Source organism: Eublepharis macularius, chromosome 9 (genome assembly GCF_028583425.1).
Source record: "Eublepharis macularius isolate TG4126 chromosome 9, MPM_Emac_v1.0, whole genome shotgun sequence".
Classification (NCBI taxonomy): domain Eukaryota; kingdom Metazoa; phylum Chordata; class Lepidosauria; order Squamata; family Eublepharidae; genus Eublepharis; species Eublepharis macularius.
This window is the reverse complement of record NC_072798.1, coordinates 23,737,114-23,761,909: the sequence shown is the minus strand read 5'-3', so window position 1 is coordinate 23,761,909 and position 24,796 is coordinate 23,737,114. Positions and strand designations below refer to the sequence as shown.

Genomic DNA, 24,796 nt, shown 5'->3' with positions numbered 1-24,796 from the left:
GGACTTTTGACTTTACCTGTTGGATATGATATCATTATGTACTGATTAACTATATTGTGTGTACGTTTATACTGATTGTCTTTGCACCTTGCACTTTGAGATAGTCTTGCTAGTCCAGGGAACCCCCCCCTGTTGTGGTTGTTGTCACTCTCTGAATTAAGACAGACAGAAATGAAGGAAGGTATTAATCTTTTAAAAATAGGACTTTTGGGGTTTAAGCTCCAGTTAACCATTAACATATGACATGACAAGTCATTGATAAAAGAATCAAGGCAGGGGATTTTAAAGGTAAATTATGGACAGAAAGGAAACCAAATGAAATTTGTATTAAAGAACAATAATAAGAAAGAACTTAGAGAACTCTAAGAAGTGGGGGGAAAAATTTAAGCCTCATGGATTAAATAGCTATGGAATTCTATACGAATGTGTCATTCACAAAACATAGAAACCCTACTGAAACTCAATACTAGAAAATAAACTCTTGTCAGAAACGAATTAAGGACTCTCCGTCTTGGTGCTTAAAATGTTAGAAAGAATTTAGACTGCTGCCATCCCATCCTATCCACATTTATTCAGAGGATTCAAAGGAATTTAGGAATTTACTCTGGTAAAAGAACACTGCTTCTCAACATGGTTGAAAGAGGTAAGAATGCCTCCATATTTGATCTCAAAATAGTAAGGTATTTTATTAGGCACGCACATATTAACTAAGTCAGAATAATAACCATTTTCACTGAGTTTTTGAGAACTATAGACAAAAACACTGGCCACATACTGGCATGCTCACATTTGATTCCACTTAGTTATATTGGCCTTAGGAGGAAAATATTTGTATTACTTTTGTCCCAGTTTACATGAACAAGCTCTTTAGTTAAGTCACAGAGGAATGATTATTTATGGGCTTTAGTCAAAATTTGGATGTGCCAGAAACAGAACAAAGTGCCGTGAGTCACGCAAGGTAATCCAGCATTTCTGAGCTGGGGTGTCATCCGGTGTTACGGGCGGTAATGCCAGACCATGGTGCTGGTTGACCCATTGCTTTCTTGCTGGGTTAATTCTGGGAGAGAATACTCCGTGACTTTGTGCAACTGACTGTGAATCTGGTGGCACACAAAGTGATGCCTGCCCGGGTCGCCAATCAGCACTTTAGTTCCATAGGTGCGAATACATTTCTTCAGCCACTGATGAAGGTTGTTTGCCAGCTGTTCACTATAAAACATGTCCCCTAGGACAATGAGATCCCAGCTGTCAACCTCCGAGCCAATCAGGTTGTCCGATACGAAGAGGAAGGGATTCACTTTGTTCAGTTCACAGTTTAGCATTAAGGCAGCTCCTGCAACTGAGAGACAATGAAAAAAAAAGAGAGGGACAGAGAACAAGTGTCAAGCATATTTTTTAATCCTGGGAACCCCAAGTGCAACAGATCAGCCTTCTACCAGGTGACATGATCCTATGTCAGACAAGAGGCTCTTTAGCAAAATTATTTTACCTAGATAGCCATACGGAGAGGGTGTGTGTGTGTTATGTTCTGTGACCTATGGTGACTCTATGAATGAGAGACCTCCAAAACGTCCTCTCATTAACAGACTTTCTCTGATCCTGCAAACTGGAGGACGTGGCTTCTTTTACTGAGGGCCAAGCTACACATGACGAAAGACACTTGCCTGGCAAGTGGATTGATTGGAGGGCAAGTGAACAAGGAGAAATACACTTGCTGTTCAAGTGTCATTCGTCATGTGTAGCTTGGCCCTGAGTCAAGCCATCTCATTTTAGGTCTTCCTCTTTCCCTACTTCCTTCTACTTTTCCTAGCATTATTGACTTCCAGAAGATCTTGTCTTCTCATGATGTGACCAAAGTAGAACATCCTCAGTTTTGTCAGGATACATCCCATGGACACTAAAAAGTCAGGCAGGTTGCAATTTTCAAGCAATTTACTCAAGAGAAGCACTACTTTCAGTGCCTAGAATTGAAGAGTGGGGCCATCGTTACCACCGTGGGTGCAGGGAAGAAGAAGAGAGACACCCTTAAGAAACAATAAATTGGCTCTATAAGCACTAAGAACCCATTCACGCTACAACTTCACCATGAAAGACTGCGGGAATGTCTTCCACATGAAATGCCTCCATGTGGGTGAGTACCTCATTTGAAATTCACTCCTCCAGTACAGCAGGGTTTCCACATATGCCTCCAGTAGCTGCCAGAACTATGAGGCACATTGGCGTACCTCCAGGTGTTTAGAATGAGCATAACACAAGGCCAATGTGTGGATGAGCAGTCAGGTTGTATTTTAAGGCCTGAATGTATAGTTTACATTCAGTATACTTTAAAATGATTTTAAACTGTCATTTTCTCTCCTTTTTATACAGTCTCTGTTTTGACAAGGGTCAGGAAAAATACTTTCCCAATGACTGCCAAAACTATGTGGATTAACTGACAAGTGGATAAACAACATGTGTTTTGGTTGTTGTGGATTTGGATAGCCGTGGTCTTGGCATTGTAGTTCCTGACGTTTCGCCAGCAACTGTGGCTGGCATCTTCAGAGGTGTAGCACCAAAAGACCGAGATCCCACTGTGACATTGAGAGATCTCCGTCTTTTGGTGCTACACCTCTGAAGATGCCAGCCACAGCTGCTGGCGAAACGTCAGGAACTACAATGCCAAGACCACGGCTATACAACCCGGAAAATTCACAACAACCATCGGTCTCCGGCCGTGAAAGCCTTCAACAATATATCGAACACGTGTTTCCTTTGGTATGAAGTTGAAGTTAAGTTTCCAGTTCCTTATTTGCTGTTCCTAGTTCTTATTTGCAAATCCAAACAAAAATACTGAGGAAAGTTGAAAAGATTTGCACCCCAAAATAAGGTTTGGAGGAGCACATATCACACACACACAAGCAGGGGCTGAAGCTTCCAGCTTCAAAGCCCAGTTCTTGTGCTAACTGCTCCAAAGTTGGCTGCCCCCAGGAGAAAGGTACAGTCAAGAAGGGGGAAGCTGCATCCCCAAACTGAAGTTGAATCCTGCGAAGGAGGAGGTCCTGCCTCTGAACTACGGGTTATCAGGGTTGGGGATCCAGCTCCCAGCCCTTAATGTGGCCCTTCTTGAACCGACGCCAACGGTAAGGAGTCTGGGCGTAATCCTGGATGCCTCCTTGTCAATGGAGGCCCAGGTTACAGCAGTTGCCAGGTCTGCGTTTTTTTCCCTTCATCAGGCCGGGCAGCTTGCCCCCTACCTGTCGACCCATGATCTAGTGGCAATGATCCATGCAAAAGTCGCTTCCAGGCGGCATTATTGTAACTCTCTCTATGCTGGGCTGCCCTTGGGCCTGCTCCGGAATTACAGCTGGTCCAGAATGTGGTGGCACGTTCCGGTCACATATTATACCTGTTCTGTGCCAGCTGCACTGGCTTCTAGTGGAGTTCTGGGTCAGGTTCAAGGTTTTGGTTTTGACCTTCGAGGCCCTTAGCAGATTGGGACTGGCATACTTGCAGGCAGGGCTTTTTTTCTGGAAAAAGAGGTGGTGGAACTCAGTGGGTTGCAAGCACAGGGGACAACTCTTGGCAGGAGGTAGTGCCCCTGGTACCACATGCATGTGTGCAAAGTACATGCACGCTCCCAGGACTGCACAATGACATCACTTTGGGTCAGCTGGAACGGGGGGGGGGGAGTTTTTAAAGTTTAAATTGCCCTAGGTGAAATGGTCACATGGCTGGTAGCTCCGCCCCCTGATCTCCAGACAGAGGGGAGGTTAGATTGCCCTCTGTGCTGCTTTGGTGTGGAGGGCAATCTAAACTCTCCTCTGTCTGCAGGGGGTGGGGCCACCAGCCATGTGACCATTTTCAAGAGGTGCCAGAACTCCGTTCCACCGCGTTCCAGCTGAAAAAAAACCCTGCTTGCAGGACTGTCTCTCGCCCTATATTCCCCAGAGGTTGCTTTGATCAGCAGACAAACGGTTACTGGTTACCCCTTTGGATCACACAGCCCCACAACTCCAGATATGGTCCCCTACAAGAAGACATGCACAGCCTGGTTTTGGAGTAATGAGCTCCTATTTGGGCTGCCTCCAAGAAGCTTTTATTGGGAAGAGATGCAAATAAGGAACTGGATTGGCTCCATGCCCTCTGCATCCCAAAACTAGACTTTCTCCACCACATATTATACCCCACCATTCAAAGGATTCTGCTCGCCGTGTATGTCTGTACATTGTCTTGCTTCAAAGCCTAGTTCCTGTGCTATCTCCTCTAAATAATAACTGTGAATAAGGAACAGGAATGGCTTGATACTTCACAAATTATTTTGGAGCGCCAGAACTAGTGCTCAGTCCTATGCTGCTTTCTGCTCCAAACCCCCGTTCTTGCTGGGTGACCTCAGGCTAGTCACACACACTCAGCCTAACGTACCTCACAGGATTGTTGTGATTATAAAATGGAGGACAGGTGAACAATGCAAGCTGCTATGGGTTCCCTCTGGGGAGAAAGGCCAGGTATACCTTGACACCGTGAATCTGGTCACCTGGACCCATGCCATGGTAACACCGAAACATGACTCCTGTAATGAACTGTAGAGATCTTCCCTTGAAATCTACCAAGAAACTTATTTTAGAGTACAAAAGGCATCAAATCATTCCAGTTCCTTATTCAGTTCCTTTATATTTAGAGTAGTACAGAGACTGGGCTTTGAGCAAGATGTTGTATGGGTACACCTGGAAGGCAGAATCCCCTGACTGTGGGGCTCTATAACATGGTGGAGTAAGCCTAATTTTGGGGTCCCCTGCACATGAAGGGGTAGGATATGTGCTCCTCCAAACTTTATTTTGGAGAGCAGACCTTTTGAATTTTTTTTTCAATATTTGTGTTTGGATTTGTGAATAGGAAACTAGTACCTCCAACTAAGGAAGTGAGAACTGGGAAAAAACTTCCACTTTGTCCATTGGAAGCTATCCAAAAACAAAAGAAAGTCTTAGGAGCTGGAAATGCTTCACTTTATTAACTGTTGGACTACGCAATTATTCTTGTAGAATTGGGCCAGAAAGCAAGGGAAAATAGGTCAAGGAGCAATTACAATAGTAATGTGGGAATAGTTTAAAGAAAATGAATATGGGAAAACATGTTAGAACTCAGTCTCCTGAATTAAGTGGAATGTTGAGACCGTGGGATGGTTTTAAGCCTTCAAAAAGATCAATCTGCTTTTAGAGAAAACTCCCATTTTTAGGAGGACAAGATAATCAACCGGCATAAGTTTATGACATCCAAGATTCTTCAAATTTGGAAGCTGAACAAAATTATTCCTAAAAGATATAGATGTGATTTGTTTGGTCACAGTGCCATCTTTTGGCTAAAAGATATTATAGCATTATGTACCGCATAAAATTAGTAAGTTAAATCAGGCCTGATTGTGTTGAGGGAATTGCTGGTTAAAGTCTCTCTTGAATGGGAAATAAGTTCTAGTTAAGATCATGTGTATCAATAAAAAACCCACAAACTATATATGATTTGATGTTTGGCTTCTTTTCCTGGAAATATCAATCTTCCTACATAAGATTTAAAAGATCTCTTTTAAGAACCAATTTGGCCTAGAAAGGATACAGGCTAACATGATGGTCTCCAACATGGTTCCCATTGTGGAAGAACAAGTCTTTTTGGCTCTCAAAATGTAGAATGTTGCTAACATCTTACCCAACGTTCTTTGGCATGGACCATGTGTTCCCAGGGGTCATTTCGTAGAAAAAGAGCTGCAGGAACTCATTAGCATAACTCATTAGCATATCCCACGCCCCTTGCCATCCCCAGAAGTGTGTCATTAGCATAACTGATTTGCGTATGCCACACCCCCTGACATCACCTATCCTGGCTGTTTTGGACCCAATCCTGGCCATTCAGGGCCAAAATTGGGCCCAAAATGGCAAAAAGGGGCTGAAAATGGCTGAAAAGGGGCCCGAAATTGTCAGAATTGGGCCACTGCTGAGCGGGAGAGTGATCCACCACCCATAAGAGGCCCGATCCTGGCTGTTCTGGGACCAAGTCTGCCTGTTTTAGGCCCAATCCTGGCCATTTTGGGCGCAATCCAGGCCAAAATAGCCAAAAATCAAGTGGGCGGGGCCACCTGACATGTGACCTCTTTGGAGAACTACTGGAACTGCGTTCCTGCACGTTCCCCCTCAAAATGAGTCCTGGTTATGCACGGATGCATGGTTTATAAGCATCAGGATGTGCTTATTTCCTCGGACCTCTCTGTGTTCCCCACAGAAACATGGAATTTACTGTGGACTCCCATGGTCCATCCTTCCCTCCCACAAGCTTGAGACTACATTGCCCTTGGAATGGAATATCTTACTAGGGTCAGTGTCGTTGGCAACAACTTCAGATGCACCACTCATGACAGCTGCTATGGCTGTGGCTCCACAGCCACTTCCAAGATCTAGAACTTTCTTCATTTGGACAACCTCAGGGTTATCAAGAAGGTATCTGAGCATATCATGAAAGACAAAATGGAAGAAATAGAGGAAAGAGTTCATTGCAAGGTTCCTTGGAGAAGCCTTGTGCATGGTCCCACAAACCAGTTGACTCCATTTGTAGCTGCAATTTTAAGTTTTAAAATTAGAGGGCAGACGCTTGCACAGTGTGGCAGTGGTTAGAACACTGAGCTCAGACTCGATGCCCTCCAAACCATCCCCCCCCTTCCCCAAAGCTCACCGAATGACCTGGGGCCAGTCACGCAGCCTGATCCACCTCACAGCATTCCTCTCAGATTGAAACAGAGGAGAACATGCTATATTGGATCAGACCACCATCCAGCATCCTGTTTTACTCATCAGCCAACCAGCTTCTCAGGAAGGACAAACGAAAAGGACAGGTTTAATGAAGCTACAGTTAAATTTCATAACATCCAGTGGTCTGGTGTCTTTTTCTGTCATTCCTCTATTTGCACTTGTAGCTCAGAAACAAATCCCTGCGTGAATCGTAAGTTGGGGTCTCCAGGAAGACAGATCATCTCCATAGGGGTACCCAGTTTAGGGTAGAACTCCTACCTAACACTGGGAGATCCAGGTCTGAACGGGCCCACTCTGCCATGGAGGCTCGCTGGGGAGGTACTGTGGCTCAGGGGCGGAGCACTTCTTTTGCATGCAGAAGATCCCACATCCATTCCCAGGCATCTCCAGCTAAAAAGGACCAGGCAGTAGGTGATGTGAACGATCTCCACCTGAGACTCTGGAGAGCTGCTGCCAGTCTGAGTAGACCTTAATGGACTGATGGTTTGATTCACTATAAGACAGCTTCATATGCGTGACCTTGGGACAGTCACATATTCTTAGCCTAATCTACTGCGCAAGGTTGTTGTGAGGATAAAATGGAAAAGGGGAGAATGTTGTGGGCCACTTTGGGTCCCCATCTGGGGAGAAAAGTGGGGCACAAATGAAGTTAAATATATAAATAAAGGCAGCAAGTTGCTTTTAAAATATGTAATCAATTGCTGAGAAATGGCTGCAGAGTTTGACATCAGAACCCTGTAAACACTGAATGACAAGATTATACACAGGCAGCAGCTGCTTCTTAAAAGACATCACAGCAGCCATGTTTTACCTGCTTATAAGCAGGGCTTTTTTCTGGGAAAAGAGGTGGTGGAACAAAGTGGGTTGCCCTTGGAGAAAACGGTCCCATGGCTGGTGGCCCCGCCCCCTGATCTCTAGACAAAGGGGAGTTTAGACTGCCTTCCATGCTCCGGCGCGGAGGGCAATCTCAACTCCCCTCTGTCTGGAGATCAGGGGGCGGGGCCACCAGCCATGTGACCAATTTCAGGAGGTTCCGGAACTCTGTTCCACTGCGTTCCAGCTGAAAAAAAGCCCCGCATATAAGCATGTACATGGATCTGGCAAGCAGGGTGGGAAGCAGGGGAGGGGGAGACTCATTTCTGCGCCTACTATTGTGAAGATCAATGTTTTGATTTATGGATAGACAAATTGTAACATTTCAAAGAAAACTGACCTGATACAGGTTTGACAACACAAATAGCGCACATGTGTACAAATTATGATTTGTGCAAATTAAGATTTTTCCTTTATCTAGCACTGGCTATCCATTAGCTGGTAGCACTGACTTACTGATGTATGCACATTTATATTGTTGGTGGGAGAGAGCGACATCAAGTTATAGCTAACTTATGGCAGCCCTTGCAGGATTTTCATGGTAAGAGACTAACAGAGGTGGTTTGCCATTGCCTGCCTCTCCAACTCTGATCTTCATTGCAGCTGTCCCATCCAGTTACTAACCATGGCTGACCCTGCTTAGCTTTCAAGATCTTATGAGACTGGGCTTGCCTGGGCTATCCAGGTCAGGGCATATTTATGTTAGGGTTCCCAAATGTCATTATTTTGCAGCACTGATTTTCAAGTTGTGAGAGCTAGTCCCCGTCAGAGTAAACACAGGCAGGGCTTTTTTTAGGGGGTATGAGCTAGAACAGAATACTGGTGTTAGACTAATGCAGATGCCAACATATATAGGAAGGCCTAGGCTTTCTGAATGTACAGGCCATTAGCTCAGGCCCAATTTCATACTGACACTCCCCCCCACCCCCCGTCTTCTCTGACACAGTTCAAGTGTCAGAGTTCAGGAAAAACACTTCTGCAACTGATTGCCAAAATTTATAGATGGACCACTAAAACTATATGTATTGAGACACGAGTCCCACTCCCCAGTGATGTTTACTTTACTTTGGTCAGGGACTGGAAAAACATGACACTTTAGGCAAAGTGATCAAGAAGCATCCCTTGATACAATCCAAAGAGGAGAGAGTCTTGAGCAGTGAAAATGCTTTGCTTTTGATAATTGTTTGAATAAATATTAACTAATTGTAGAAGAATTAGGCAAGCAAGCTAGGAAAAATACTTTAAGGAGTTGTCACAATATTAATGCAGGAATATTATTAAAGAGAATTAATACTGGAAAAGATGCAGAGAAGTTAGCCGTGTTAGTCTGTGGTAGCAAAATCAAAGAGAGTCCAGTAGCACCTTTAAGACTAACCAGTTTTATTTTAGCATAAGCTTTCGAGAATCAAGTTCTCTTCTTCAGATGCCTGATACAGAGACTGGTCAAACACAGAAGAGCAGAGGGAAGAGGCAATTAGGGGGGGAGGGGGAGGGAGCAATCAAAACATTCCTTTGCTAGTATATGTAAACATCTCCTTTTGGTGTGTGTATCAGTTGGCTTCAAAGGAGTTTGCCCTGTTAGTTTGTAGAAGCCAAACAGCTAGACCATCCAATTCCAATGCAGTATGGGCCTTCGATAACCACAGCTCTCCCTGCCAGATGCATCTGACAAAGAGATCTGTGGTTCCCGAAAGCCCACGCCAGGTACCACTGAGCTCCCCCAGACCCCACCTCTGTAAAGGAAATCTGTTACCTGTGGTAATGTGATAACCATTCATAGTCCCTATTCAGTCCCAGCTTGACAGAGTCAAATTTGCATATGAATTCCAGTTCAGCAGCCTCCCGTTGGATTTTGTTTTTGAAGGGTTTCTGTTGAACTACAGCGACCTTTAAGTCTTTGATGGAATGTCCTGGTAGGTTGAAGTGTTCTCCCACTGGTTTCTGGACGTTTCCATTTCTAATGTCAGATTTGTGTCCATTTATTCTTTTGCGTAGAGGTTGGCTGGTTTGTCCAATGTACAGAGCAGAAGGACATTGTTGGCACATGAGGGCATATATCAGATTGGAGGATGAGCAGCTGTAAGAGCCAGAGACAGTGTAGTTGATGCCATTGGGTCCTGTAATTGTATTCCCTGGGTAGATATAGGGGCAGAGCTGGCATCTGGGTCTGTTGCAGGGCGAATAAATGGACGAATAAATACCACTTTATACCGGAAACCAACAGACCGATACTCATATCTACATGCCTCCAGCTACCACCCTAAACATACCACTCGGTCTATTGTCTACAGCCAAGCCTTACGTTACAACCGTATCTGCTCCAATGCTCTCGACCGAGACTCACACTTAAGAGATTTACAACAAGCATTTTTGGGACTACAGTACCCACCAAATGAAGTGAAGAAACAAATCAACAGGGCCAGACTAGTACCCAGAAACAGCCTACTCCGGGACAAACCTAAAGGAACTAACAACAGAACACCACTGGTTGTCACCTATAGCTCCCAGCTCAAACCCATCCAACGTATCATCAGTGAGCTACAACCCATCCTGGAAAATGATACCTCTCTCTCAGAAGCCCTGGGTGGAAGACCTTTCCTTGCCTACGGACAGCCCCCCAACCTTAAACGACTTCTCACTCACAACCATGAATCAGCCAGCAGAGTCACCAGCACAGGTACCAGGCCCTGCAACAGACCCAGATGCCAGCTCTGCCCCTATATCTACCCAGGGAATACAATTACAGGACCCAATGGCATCAACTACACTGTCTCTGGCTCTTACAGCTGCTCATCCTCCAATCTGATATATGCCCTCATGTGCCAACAATGTCCTTCTGCTCTGTACATTGGACAAACCAGCCAACCTCTACGCAAAAGAATAAATGGACACAAATCTGACATTAGAAATGGAAACGTCCAGAAACCAGTGGGAGAACACTTCAACCTACCAGGACATTCCATCAAAGACTTAAAGGTCGCTGTAGTTCAACAGAAACCTTTCAAAAACAAAATCCAACGGGAGGCTGCTGAACTGGAATTCATATGCAAATTTGACTCTGTCAAGCTGGGACTGAATAGGGACTATGAATGGTTATCACATTACCACAGGTAACAGATTTCCTTTACAGAGGTGGGGTCTGGGGGAGCTCAGTGGTACCTGGCGTGGGCTTTCGGGAACCACAGATCTCTTTGTCAGATGCATCTGGCAGGGAGAGCTGTGGTTATCGAAGGCCCATACTGCATTGGAATTGGATGGTCTAGCTGTTTGGCTTCTACAAACTAACAGGGCAAACTCCTTTGAAGCCAACTGATACACACACCAAAAGGAGATGTTTACATATACTAGCAAAGGAATGTTTTGATTGCTCCCTCCCCCTCCCCTCCTAATTGCCTCTTCCCTCTGCTCTTCTGTGTTTGACCAGTCTCTGTATCAGGCATCTGAAGAAGAGAACTTGATTCTCGAAAGCTTATGCTAAAATAATACTGGAAAAAAGTGTTAGAACTCACTCATGAAGGAGCTCAGGAAAGAAGCCAGTCTTTGAATCAAGTGGAATGCTAAAAAAGGTGTGTAACGCTTTAAGCCTTTGTAAAGGACAGTCCACCTTTAGAGAAACTTCCCTTTGGTTGTTGTGGGTTTTCTGGGCTGTATTGCCGTGGTCTTGGCATTGTAGTTCCTGACGTTTCGCCAGCAGCTGTGGCTGGCATCTTCAGAGGTGTAGCACCAAAAGACCCTGACTCTTTTGGTGCTACACCTCTGAAGATGCCAGCCACAGCTGCTGGCGAAACGTCAGGAACTACAATGCCAAGACCACGGCAATACAGCCCAGAAAACCCACAACAACCATCGTTCTCCGGCCGTGAAAGCCTTCGACAATACATCAAACTTCCCTTTCTTAGGGAGAATTAGAAAACTGAATAACGTAATTAATAAAATGTTTTCTTTCTGACATCCAAGATCCTGGCAAGCAGAGAGAGTAAAAATGATTTTATAATTGTAAAGAGATATTGCTGTGCTGATTTGTTTGGACACACTGGCATAATCTTGTGGCAAAACCTGTTATGTGGAGGTGGTGGAGAGTGCCCTCAAGTCACTGCTGGCGTCAGGGTCTCTGGCGCCTGCGGCAACCCACCCCCCGCGCGCATGCCACGGACTGCGTGATGACATCATCGCGCAGCGCAAGCCAGGGCATTCACCGGCGGATGGCTGGGGTGCTGGGCGGAGGCTGCTCCGCACTCCGCACGCTGCCCCGGCAGCGGCTTGTGGCTGCTGCGCCCGGCTGGGGGTGTGTGGTGGTGGTGGCAGCGGCGGCAGCGGCAGCAGTGGCAGCGGCACGGGGCTGGCTAGCTGCAGCAGCTGCAGGCCAGCCACTCCAGCTCTGCAGAGTGCGCCTCCGCCCCCGACACCCCCTCTAGCGCCTCTCCAGGGCTCTCGCACCTGAGGCCACCGCCTACCTGGCCTCTATGGGCGCGCCGGCCCTGCCTCAAGTCATAACTGACTTATGGCAACCCGTTGGGATTTTCATGGCAAGAGACTATGGATGATTCTGCACTCGTTGGATAATGCACTTTCAATGCACTTTATCAATCGTTTGAGGTGGATTATTTGTTCTGCACACAAAAAAATCAATTCCAAATGATCTATAAAGAGGATTGGAAGTGCATTATCCAACGTGTGCGGAATCACTCTATGCTAAGACCTGTAAAAGGTAAATCTATAGGTCTGTTCAAATTCATGTGCTTTTGACACACGGCTGAAAAGCTAGCTTGTTGCTTGAACTCTGATATTTCACAATGACCTTTGTTTAAAAGCAGATGTTCTGCCAAAACCAATGGCAATTGTTGAAGCCAGAGGCAGCAAAGAAAAGAAGCTTGGACTGTAGTTGGGCCGTGAAGAGTCTTGACCACTTGGCAGTTCAAAAATGTTGGACATGGTTTATGATTTCCTTCTGAGATAAGTTTCTAGGATAACAAAAATTTATAGAAAGTTCATGACTGTCTTTTTGAAACACAGACGCAGACTTCCATTTTGATAAGACAGATCTTTTTTTTAACAAATTCTGAAGACCCCTACTTAATTCGATGACTGGGGCTGAGGGGAAGACTGATGGGGGACAATTTTAGTAGCTTGCTTCTTCCTTCTGCAGATGGTTTAAGATTTGTGCTTTTAAAAAGTTAACATGAGGTACATTTATACCACATAGGAAACCCCCACATTAAAGGTCTCAGAGCAAACCCAGAGATTATGGAGTATCTGTTCTTCATAAGGAAAGTACGGGGGGTTTAGATAAAGTCAATAGTTAAACTTAAAAAGAGGAAGAGTTCAATTCACTATTTAGAATAAAGGAATCAGTTATAACCTTTAATACTGCTCAAGTGTTGTTGTTTATTCAAGCTGCTATTTCATTTATTTATCCTGATATAAGTTCTTAGTGTTGGTGCTCATCTATACATATACATGCTAGCATATGCTAGCATATATATGTTGGTATAGGATCACATAGTGATCATGTATTCATATAGAAGAACATTGACATACACACACAGGTATCTTCATATTAGGCATGTCCATATTCACATAAGGTATCAGGACAGGTGGTTATATAAGTAATGGTTATATAAGCAATGAAGTTAACAGATGTTATTCATTTAGGAGACAAGGTTTGAGATGTTACAATGGAAACATAGTTGGCTTAAGGAATAGGTCAAAATAACCCAGAGGATTGATATTGATATGTTTGGGATGAGTTGTTATGATCTCGGCACCAACAGCAAATTCCAAGATGGGTTAAAGTGAGCCAAAAAGGAAAAGGGGAAGTTACGTAACCACAGGCGAGCCAAGTCCCAAACAAAGGAAGTTCAGAAAAGGTTACAGTTGTTTTGCAAAATTTTACTGATTACAGGACTTTCCTTGCCAAAGATGAGATAAAGTCCAGGATATCTGATTGGTTGAGAGAGGTGGGCAGATATGTTCAAGAGAGTATAAAAGACGGGTGTAGAACTGAGGAAAGACAGACAGGTGATGGGGGGAGATTACTTCCCTCTCCAACTTGCCTCTATCCTGATACTTTATGTGAATATGGACATGCCTAATATGAATATACCTTTATATGTATGTGAATGTTCTTCTATATGAATACATGATCACTACATGATCCTATACCAACATATATGTGAGCAGACTAGAAAAGATTCCCCTCTCACAGGCAAGAGTTAACATGGTTATAGAATACCAGTTAACAACTAAGAGAGGTGGTTTGCCATTGCCTGCCTTTGCAACCCTGGTCTTCATTGGAGGTCTCCCATCCAATTACTAACCAAGGCCAGCCCTGCTTTAGCTTCTGAGATCTAACAAGATCAGGCTCACATGGACTATCCAGGTCAGGGACAAAATCAGTTATAGTGCGTAGGAAAAATAGTTCCATTTGGGGAGAATATTTCTGCAGGTTTTCTTGGAATCATTTGGTTAGAATAAGTTTTTTATATACCTGTTAAATCCTTATGAGATCCTCATATGACTAATTAATAGATTCTTAAGAATACTGTAAGGAAATTGTGGGCACACAAAAGGGGACAGCTGTCATGTTTTTCAGATGCCTTCAAAAAAGAGCTTCTGGTAGCCATTGGAGGAGATTCAAGGGGAGCCTTGGTCACATCAGCTTTTTGAAGCAACCTGACCCAGGATTGGGGAAACAGGACTTGGGTTAGGATACCCATGAGAACAATGTACTCTCCAGTAAACATCCATGTAAAGCCAGTTTGGTGTAGTGGTTAAGAGCGTGGGACTCAAATCTGGAGAACTGGGTTTGATTCCCCACCCTCCACTTGAAGCCAGCTGGCACACCTTCTAGGAGCTCTCTCAGCCCCACCCACCTCACAGGGTGATTGTTGTTGCGGGGATAACAACAACATACCTTATAAATCACTCTGAGTGGACATTAAGTTGTCCTGAAGGGCAGTATATAAATCAAATGTTTATTATTGTTGTTGTTGTTGTTGTTGTTGTTAAAGAACAAGTGCTGTGTTTTAACATGTCATGTGAAGGGGCCTCAAAACAGCAAGTTTTGTAATGTAATAATGACACAGTTTTGATGTGGAAAAATTTGGAGGTTGGTCCACTAGACAGCTGGACGCACAATTTAAAGTATAAAAGGGGAACAGTTGCCTACACAGGTCAGGTGATGCAAATGAGGTCTTCCAGATCTGTTTTCTTCATCTGCTTCCTTTTCTATCCATTAAATAAGTTTAAACCCTTGCTGACATGAGGATTCTCCATTTTCCTTGGCATTATTGTTGTCTTTCTTCTCTTTCCCTTTGTGAAACGGGGTTTTTGGAGCAAGATTATTTACTCTAAAAATGCGTGCTGCACAGAATTAGTAGCTAAGCCAGCTAGGCCTAATTATATTTTGGGAATTGTTTTGTATTGGGGAAGCTGATGAGTTTTGGAAAAGGTCTCTCATGTGCAAGGGAAATAAACTCTGGGTAAGCTTATCTCTATCAATAAAGCTCTGTAAAATTGGACGTGATTGGGTATTTGGCTCCTTTTCCTGGAAATATCATTTTCCTACAGGAAAAGATCCCTCTTGAAACCTGTTTGGCCTCTTTTACGGAATACTGTCACTTCTTTACAGAGAATTGGTACTGCTTGGACATTCAGGACTTGGGAAGAAAGGAGAGAACATCATGAGAACTGGCACCTTTTTTAAAAGAAAAAAAGAAAAACAGCACTGAGCACAGGAGTGTGTTTTCTCTGTCTCCCCTATCCTGCTTACAATTATATTGTCTTGATGCCGGTCAAATGGAAGATAACCACAGGAAGCTGCCTTACACTTAGTCTTGCCTGCTCTGACTGGTAGGCCCTCTCCAGGGTCTGAGAGACAAACGTTCACTTTTTAAGAGTTCCCCGCAGCCATAGAGCAGCTGTGGGGAATGGCTATTTAAAAATAAAGCAGAATGTATCTGGTCATCTAATGTATATACCAACTCCATAAATTTTAAACTTCAAACTTACAAAATCTTTGATAGACGGTATTATACTCTACTAAAACTATTTTACTATTGTAAAACAAGAAAAGATTTTAGATGCTGGAAACGATGTGGGAACGTTGGCACTTTTTTGCACTGTTGGTGCACATGCCCAAAGATCCAAGTGTATTGGGACAAAGTAATCTCAATTATAGATAAAATACTAGGCAACACAATACAATGTAAACCTGAAACAATATTGTTGAATTTTTGGAAGAACAATAATGCGCCAACTCAGAGAATAGATCTAGTGTCATTAGCAGCAGCCAAGACAACAATAGTCCAAAATTGGAAGAGTGATAAAATTCCTACTGTTAGACAGTGGATGCTAAAAATCTTGGCTTTCTTAATATCTGACAAAATAACTGACCAAATAGCTTCACCAGAAAATCCTAATTATCAATTTATTTTTGTTGAGAGATGGCTCCCCTTTTTGAACTACATCACAAAATATACCTCTAAAGAGACTACTGTGCCTAAGAAATATATTCATTTCGATTTATAAAAAGTTATTTAAAAAATAAAGTAGAATGGCACCATGGGAGGAAGAAGGGCCCAACTCTTTAAAAAAAGAAAACACCTAGTTTGGCCCTCAGGCAGAGGACTTTCACATCATTTTTTACCTGATCCACTTTCCCTGGAAGAGTCAGGGGATTGAACTCTGGACCTTCTCTGCATGCAAATCAGATCTTCCACCATTGAGTTACTGGCATTTTTTAAAGAAGCAGCTGCTTCCTACGTGTGATCTCCCGATTCATGTTAATGGCTTTAACATCAATCGTTAACTACTAAAAACAAGAGAAGTGGGCCCTGTCTGGCAAAAAGAGGACATTCTGCACATTGTCAGTCAAACTATTACAACATCTCATGTTCCATGACACAGCCTTGGCATGAAACCAGTCAGTTTGGTGTAGTGGTTAAGAGCAGCAGGACTCTAATCTGGACAGCCAGGTTTGATTCCCCACTCCTCTGCTTGAAGCCAGCTGGGTGACCTTGGGTCAGTCACAGCTCTTCCAGAGCTCTCTCAGCCCCACCCACCTCACAGGGTGATTGTGGTGGGGATAATAACATACTTTGTAAACCACTCTTAGTGGGTATTAAGTTGTCCTGAAGGATGGTATATAAATTGAATGTTGTTATATTCTTCCAGTGGTTCAGCCTGGCTCAAAATGAGTTCAATTTCACATACGGACACAAAAATTGTCTAGCTAACAGGCAATTTTGAATAAAAACTCTGAATTGGACATCTGCCATTTATCATACCTGGATAGTCCTTGACCTCCAGGCCAATAGATTGCCCAGTAGGGTTCTTTATATGGCCACAAGGCAGCTTTTTCCTTCCAGAATCGACAGTGAGGAGTCAGAAGCCGTAACTTTATTTCTGGTGTCAGATTCCCACTGCTGGTGATTTCAGTGTTCTCTTCCAAAAACTTTCTTATCTCCGGATCGAGGAGGCTCCCAGAGGTCCTCTGGTGGTAGGACCTCCAAAGCGAAGAGATGCTTCGATTCTTTTGCTCTGGTATGTTTCTGAAGACATCTTTTCCACACAAGTGTGCCCACCATCTCCAGCCCCAGGAAATCATGTCCTCTCCTTCCGGCCTTTGCTCAGAGCATCAGAAACAGGGGTTTGGAGCAAGAATCATAAAACGAGAAAAAGGGCTCAAACTGTGCTTTTGAATAGAAATGAGTGGCAATTCCTGAAATCAAAAGAACAGACAATTCGTCTATAGACAGAGGCCGATTCCAGACGGCCCTCCCCATGCCAAAACATCATGTGTCGTCGCGCGGAAAACGTGAAATATCGCGTTTTCTCGTGTGAGTTTTGCGCGACGTCGCACAAAACTTGCACGAGAAAACGCGATATTTCGCATTTTCCGCGCGACGACGCACGACGTTTCGGCATGGGGATGGCCGTCTGGAATCGGCCAGAGTCTCAAGTTAATCATTGTGCACAAACTAATACAACTAAGGAAGGAAGGCTTCTGTGTTACAGCCAACACCCCTATAGTCAGTTATCCAGGGGCTCAGGCCGCACCAGAATATTAAAAAGGTGCAGCAAAGGGCACCCCCAACCACATTCAGACCCAGGGTACAAATGCCAATGAGTTAAAGCGTAAAGTGAGGCATCCTTCTGAAAGAAAGCCACCTAAAGAGCCACCAATCCTGACTTGCTAAGCTCATTCCAGATTTTGGCCACATGACCAATGGCCAGGCTTTGTGACAACAGAGGACAAATTACAGAAGGAATTATTAAGACAACTTCTAACAACTCAAAAAGAGCAAACTGGTCTCCTTCATGAGCTAATTGCAAGGGCAAAAGCTTATCTCCCGAATCCCAGAACACCCCGTAAGCAAATATTCAGTCATTAGTTACTCTCAGTTTAGTTACAATCAAGGCCATCTCCTATCAATGGTTAGCTTTTGCTCAAAACAAACATTAGCAAAGGAAATTAGCAAACAAATATTAGCAAACATGAGCTTGTACAAGCTCAAGCCCTCACTATTCCAGCAAAACGGAAACATGGTACGGGCTCCAAGAAACCGACATGGATGAACAGAAAGCTCCAGAATAAGCTAAGGGAGAAAAAGGAAATGTTCCGGAAATGGAGAGAAGGGTAGACCTCTAAAGAGGAATATATGAGGGTCACTAGGTACTGCAGATTAGCCATTAGAGAAGCCAAAGCTCAGTAAGAGCTGGGTCTGGCCAGGGAAGTTTGTTACAATAAGAAAAACTTCTACAGATACGTGAGAAGCAAACGCAAGGTAAAAGAGGCAATTGGACCACTGTTGGGAGTGGAAGGAGAAACTCTAATGGAGGACAGAGAAAAAGCAGACAGGCTTAATGACTTTTTTGCCTCTGTTTTCTCGCTGAAGACCTTGACAGAACACCTGGGTGGCTAGTTAGCATTGAAAGAGAGGTTATGGAGAGGCACCTGGCTGCACTGGATTAATACAAATCCCCTGGGCCAGATGGTGTGCACCCAAGAACGCTCAAAGAACTTTCTAGAGAACTTGCAGAGCCTCTGTCTATCATCTTCAAGGCCTCCTGGAGGATTTGGAATGTACCACAAGATTGGAGAGCAGATGTTATCCCAATCTTTAAGAAAGGGAAGGATGACCCGGGAAACTACAGGCCGGTCAGTCTGACTTCTGCTGTTGGGAGGATATTAGAGCAGATTTTAAAGGGATCGATCTGTAAGCATTTGAAGGACCGCTTAGTGATCCGGGGAAGTCAACATAGTTTTGTCCCTAACAGATCTTGTCAGACCAACCTGGTTTCCTTCTTTGATCGCGTGACGAGCTTACTGGATCGTGGAAATTCTGTCAACGTGATTTACCTGGATTTCAGTAAAGCTTTTGATAAGGTTCCCCATGACATTCTAATAGGTAAACTGAAAGACTGCGGACTGGACTACAGGGCAGTTCGGTGGATAGGGAACTGGTTAGAGGACTGCACCCAAATGGTGTTTCATCAGATTGGAGGGAGGTATCGAGTGGGGTGCTGCAGGGCTCAGTTTTGGGCCTGGTACTTTTCAATATTTTTATAAATGATCTGGATGAAGGGGTAAATGGGCTGCTCATTAAATTTGCTGATGATACCAAATTGGCAAACACCCAAGAAGATAGAGTTAAAATTCAACTAGACCTGAATACTCTGGAGAAATGAGCAGTTGTGAACAGGATGCAACTCAACATAGGTAAGTGCACAGTATTACATCTGGGCCATAAAAACGTAAAGCACAAATACTGGATGGGGGATACACTTCTGTGTAGTACTGTATACGAAGGAGATCTTGGGGTAAGAGTGGACTGTAAACTAAATATGAGCAGTTAGTGTGATGCGGTGTCAAAAAAGGCAAACTCAGTCTTGGGTTGTATCAAAAGGGCCATTGCATCAAAATCGCATGAGGTCATAGTCCCTCTCTATACTGCCTTGGTCATGCCGTACCTGGAGTACTGTGTGCAGTTCTGGAGGTCTCACTTCAAAAAAGGATGTGGACAAAATTGAGAGGGTGCAGAAGAGAGCGACGATGATGATGAGGGGTCTGGACACTGAGCCCTTTGAGGAAAGGCTGAGGGCCTTGGGAATGTTTCGTTTGAAAAGGAGATTGACGGGGGACATGATTGATCTCTGAAAGGCTGTCATTCGGAGGAGGGAAAGGAGCTGTTCCAGTTGGCAGCAGAGGATGCGCCCAAAGCAACGGGCTTAAATTACATGCAGAAAGATACCGGCTGGATATTAGGAAAAACTTTTTCACGGTCAGAGTAGTTCAAAAGTGGAATCAGCTGCCTAGGGAGGTGGTGAGCTCCCCCTCACTGGCAGTTTTCAGGAAGAGGCTGGATGAATATTTGTCAGGGATGCTGTAGGCCCATCCTGCATTGGGCAGGGGGTTGGACTAGAAGGTCTGTATGGCCCCTTCCAACTCTGTGATTCTGTGAAATAAATGTATTGAATCCTGAAACTAGCAAATAAGGGTATTTCAATTAGACTTCACAATCACAGGATACACAAACACCCCAAAGACAAGAAATTAAGTATAGAAAATCTAGGATTTAGCCATATACTTCAAGTCAAGTTTTTCCATCTTAGCCTGCCATTACAGAGCCGCTACGCATTCTCCAAGGCTGGTTTCTCTGATGTAACTTCTCACTTTTCTTATTCTCTCCCCCTCTTTATCTCACTGTGGTGCATGCCCCCATGCGCTTCCTCCACATTGCTCTGATACAACTCCTGGGACCTGCCATAGAGCTTCTCTTTGTTGCTCCCAAAGCCCCTCTCCAGATCCCCCGTTGTTCCAACTCCCCTCAACCCACCTCTGGTACAGGTCTCCAACATAACTCTCCCTCTTAGAGCCAAGCTACAAGTGATGCCTGACACAGGTTGGACACTTGTCAGCTTCCCTCAAGTTTTGATGGGAAATGTAGGCATCCTGGTCTTGCAGCTGTAATGGAGAGCCAAGCTGTAAAACTAGGACGCCTACATTTCCCTTCAAAACTTGAGGGAAGCTGACAAGTGTCCAACCTGTGTAAGGCGTCACTTGTAGCTTGGCTCTCAGATCTCCAAACTGCCTCCTTGCACTTTCATTCTCTCACCTAGCCTTCTTCAGCGACATACACACCTCCATGCAACTCACACAAAGGCAGCCACGAATGAATTGGGCATCTTAGAGCAGAACCACAAGTGACAAAAGGCACAGATTGGACACTTGTCAGCTTCCCTCAAGTTTTGATGGGAAATGTAGGCGCCCTGGTCTCGCACCTTGGCTCTCTGTCTGCTGTCCAATGGACTTTTCAACTGTCACTTGTCCAACATTCCGCCAAGCTGCCTACATTTCCCATCAAAACTTGAGGGAAGCAGACAAGTGTCCAATCTGTGCCTTTTGTCACTTGTGGTTCTGCTCTTAATTATCAAAGATTTTAGCAATTGCTTGATGAGGAGTTGCCAAAATAGAGTGTTATATTTTGACTTATCAATATCTCGACTGCCATCTGCCTTTTAAAATTTCCTTTCTGTCTTGCCTTCAGTCTATCCATTTGTACTTAATAAAAGTTAACCGTTTTACAACGAAGTCCTCATTATTTTATGGAAAAATACTACACTGGCCTGCAACGTAATCTGCATATACAGTTGGGATGGTGTGCGTGAACGGCCACACAGACACGTGCTGTCCAATGCTTACATCTTACTGTGTAAGAGCAAGATTTGGATCCACTAGCACCTTAGAGATGAACAAGATTCCCAGGGTGTAATGTGAACTTCTGAGAGACAAAGCTCCCTTAACTTTGACTCTCAAAAGCTCACATCCTAGAATTCTAGTTCGTCTCCAAGGTGCTACTGGGCCCAAATCTTGCTCTTCTATTACAGACCAACAAGACTACCCACCTGAAACTATTTTATGATATACACTCACAAACTGGGAAACCAGGCTGTTTCCAAACAGCAACAATCCTCTGTGTACTGAGTGACCAGACGGGGCAGTTTTTGTACAATTTCCTTGTTTCCACCTCCCATGGCCGACATTTCCCCGTACCTACCAGAAGACTTTTTTCTTTAATCGAGGTTACAATAGTGCAAAAATGTTATAATGATCTATAGCCATGATCTACAAGTTCCTAGCTTTCATTTAAAAACAAAGCCCTCTTCATTCCAGAGATATGCTTTTCCTCTTACATCCCTGCAACAGAAAGGGCCAGAGACTCATTTTTCCTTTAAAAATGGAAATTGGGAATTCCGAGGATCTAGCCCATCGTTCCTTAGAACATTATAATGCTGGAGTGATATATAAATTGTCCATTATTTTAAAAAGTCCCCAAAGCCAAGGTAGAGAAAAAATTCAGTGGGGAAGCAACCGCAGTCCCCATTTATTCGGGCTCCAGGACACTCAGAAGAGAATGCTCAGGTGAGGTATTAACCAGACATAATTCATCATACTACTGCTGCCCTAAAGGGACTCACATCACAAGACACTGATGGAGCTGCCAGTTTTACCATCAACTTTTATGCTTTTAGCAACAACATAATCAGCAGACATTAGCAAATGATAATATTTATCTTCCTGCCTGGAAAGACTGATTTCTGCAATTCAGTGTTAAAGGCACAACCCCAGGCCCTAACTGGTAAGAATTCTGGAGTGCAAAAAAAGAGGACCACACAAATAATGTGAACAGAAAAAGCCAAAGAAAAATGGTGCGGGGGGGGGGGGATGATTTATTCAGCTTGGCGAACCCTATGCATTTCACCTGTGCTTCGTCAGTGAATTCAATTAAAAATATATAAACAAATCTGAAGAATGAAAGATGCATGTATCATCTAAAACACACATTTAAAAACAAGTGTTAAAAGACAGTGGTAGCTGAGAATGTAAGAAATATAGTTGATACACTTACTTCCCAATATGCACAACACAAAGCCTTCACTGGGTATTGCATAACAAAGGCAGAAGATTCCCAGCAGGGGGAAAATATGCGCCAACCCTTCCATTTGATTACAATTGTGGGCAGTCACAATTTCACCAGCTTGTATTTTGGGAAGAAGTGTAAATTACTATTTTGGCTACTGGGTAATCAAGTCCTCAAATCTGTCAGTAGTAATTAAGCTCAGCATGACACGGCATCCAGGGCATGTTTACTGAACCAGTGAGGTGTTGTGATAAGCGTGCTGCCTATGATTACCTGGATTTCAAACGGCTATGTCGTGAAGCTCACTAAGTAATCTTAAACTAATTGCTATCTCAACCTAGCCTACCTCACAAGGTTATTGCATGGATAAAGTGTTTTGTGTGTGTATGTGTGCACTCATGGGGGGGGTGATCCTATATGTTATACTGCACTCCGAGGAAAAGAGCAGGATGAAAGTGCACAATACACTTAAGCAAGACCTTTTTTTCCAGCTGGAATGTGGTGGTAAGGCGTTCCGGAACCTCTTGAAAATGGTCACATGGCTGGTGGCCCGCCCCCTATCTCCAGACAGAGGGGAGTTGAGATCGCCCTCTGCGCCGCTGAGCGGCAGGAGGGTAATCTAAACTCCCCTCTGCCTGGAGATCAGGGGACGGGCTGCCAGCCATGTGACCATTTTCTCCTCGGGCAACCCACTGAGTTCCACCACCTCTTTTCCCAGAAAAAAGCCCTGCACTTAAGCACCTAATGCGTGGCGACATAAATATTTTATTGATTGGATCATGGCCAATTTAAAACACACGGGTTTTTTGTCTAGGGACATTTTAAAGTACTATCATAATCTGGGTTACTCCACACAGAATGAATGATTGCTACATCACACGACAAAACGTGAATAGGTCAGAAATTAATATCATGCCCTTCCTTAAAGATAGAAAAACTAGTTTACAAAAAGATTTTTTTTAAAAACATTCATCGTAGGAAAGACTTTCTGGGCAGTATTATTTCAGTGCGCTCCTCCACGCTTTACTAACCTGAGAACAGAAAATGAAGACAGCATTATGTTCGGGGGAGGCAGCTGCTCTCCTTTTTGCTCAGTTAACAATCGTCAAAGGGGCAGCACCTACCATTCGAAACTGTAAAACCCCTGTCAAGATTCTACCTGTGTTAACACACTGGGAGCGCTTTGACTTGGGAAGTTCCCTTGCAAGCCATTGCATTCAAAAACGCAGCCCTGCAAACCACACACAATTCGCCCCCCTAAAGGACTTCCCGTTGTACGCGCCAGGATATGATCATGAAGCGGAGAGACACCAAAAAAAAAAAAAAAGGCTGATATGCAACATTCACTTCTGGTTTCCGTTTGAACACCGCCATGTGCGGGGCAGGAGAGAAAGGGATATTCGAGTTTTTTTCTCTTAGAGGAAGAGCATGCCAAATCGGAGAGCGGAATCGCTTCTCCGACGAGCTCGCCACATTGCCTGGTATCTTCCTTTCCGTTGCCCCGCTCGATCAATCGGGATGGTTGGTCTCTTTAAGTTATCGGGCGGTTGCCAATCTCCAGGTGGGGTCTAGGGATCTCCTGGAATTATAACTGCTCTCCAGGCAACAGAGATCAGTCCCTCTGGAGAAACTGGCTGCCTTGGAAGGTGGACTCTATGGCATAGGGTTGCCTGCTCTGGTTTGGGAACTTCCTGGACTTTTGGGGGGTGAAACCTGGGGAAGGTGGGGTTTGGGGAGAGAAGGGACCATAGCTGGGTAGACAGTGCCATAGAATCCATCCTCCAAAGCAGCCATTTTCTCCAGGGGAACTGATCTCTGCTGTCTGGAGGCCAACTGTAATTCCAGAAGATCTCCAGCCACCACCTGGAGACTGGCAACCCTACCTGAATTCATCCCCCCTCACCAATTCCTACCCTCCCTAGAGTGCAAAACCCAAATCTCCAGGAATTTTTCTACCTGGAGTTGGCAACCCTAAATTCTGTGCTTCCACTGTGGGGGCTTTTTTCACCCTACATTTTCCTTGAATAGATTTATGTGTCTATTTCTCCTATATGATCTACTTGTCCTTCCTTAATCAGAGTGGATTTATGGAGGAGTGTTTTGTTTTTGCTTTGATCTTACTTTATGGCACCTGGTCAGGAAAAACTGGGATTTCTGACCTTCTTCCTCATTCACTGTGCTAGGATCACATTTTTTGGGAAGGGGATTTGGACCCAGAAGCATTTCTGG

The 24,796-nt window shown here is 44.2% G+C and overlaps 2 protein-coding genes across 2 annotated transcripts in view; one reads left to right on the top strand and one right to left on the bottom strand.

The window, feature by feature from the left end:
* Positions 1–658: 658 nt before the first annotated feature.
* ETFBKMT (electron transfer flavoprotein subunit beta lysine methyltransferase) lies at positions 659–23,809 on the bottom strand. Its single transcript, XM_054988152.1, has 4 exons — positions 23,599–23,809; positions 16,931–17,364; positions 6,335–6,465; positions 659–1,339 (listed from the first exon to the last, which is right to left on the bottom strand). Exons 2-4 carry the CDS (start codon positions 17,248–17,250, stop codon positions 996–998), a joined length of 795 nt encoding a protein of 264 aa, XP_054844127.1. The 5' UTR covers positions 17,251–17,364; positions 23,599–23,809; the 3' UTR covers positions 659–995.
* Positions 18,188–24,796, top strand: part of DENND5B (DENN domain containing 5B) — a 181,890-nt gene continuing 175,281 nt past the window's right edge. The window contains exon 1 of the mRNA XM_054988150.1: positions 18,188–19,365. Within this exon, the coding sequence (XP_054844125.1) occupies positions 19,350–19,365 (16 nt within the window). The 5' untranslated portion in view covers positions 18,188–19,349. The remainder of the gene's footprint in view (positions 19,366–24,796) is intronic.

What these genes read in the sequence shown, in the direction of transcription:
- ETFBKMT (XM_054988152.1), bottom strand. Translation starts at nt 17,250, where the DNA reads ATGATTTCCTGGGGCTGGAGATGGTGGGCACACTTGTGTGGAAAAGAT. An exon ending in GGAGGTCAAGGACTATCCAG is followed by an intron (nt 6,466 to 16,930) that starts GTATGATAAATG and finishes TGATATGCTCAG; the next exon opens with ATACCTTCTTGATAACCCTG. An exon ending in TGCCAACGACACTGACCCTA is followed by an intron (nt 1,340 to 6,334) that starts GTAAGATATTCC and finishes ATTGTCTCTCAG; the next exon opens with TTGCAGGAGCTGCCTTAATG.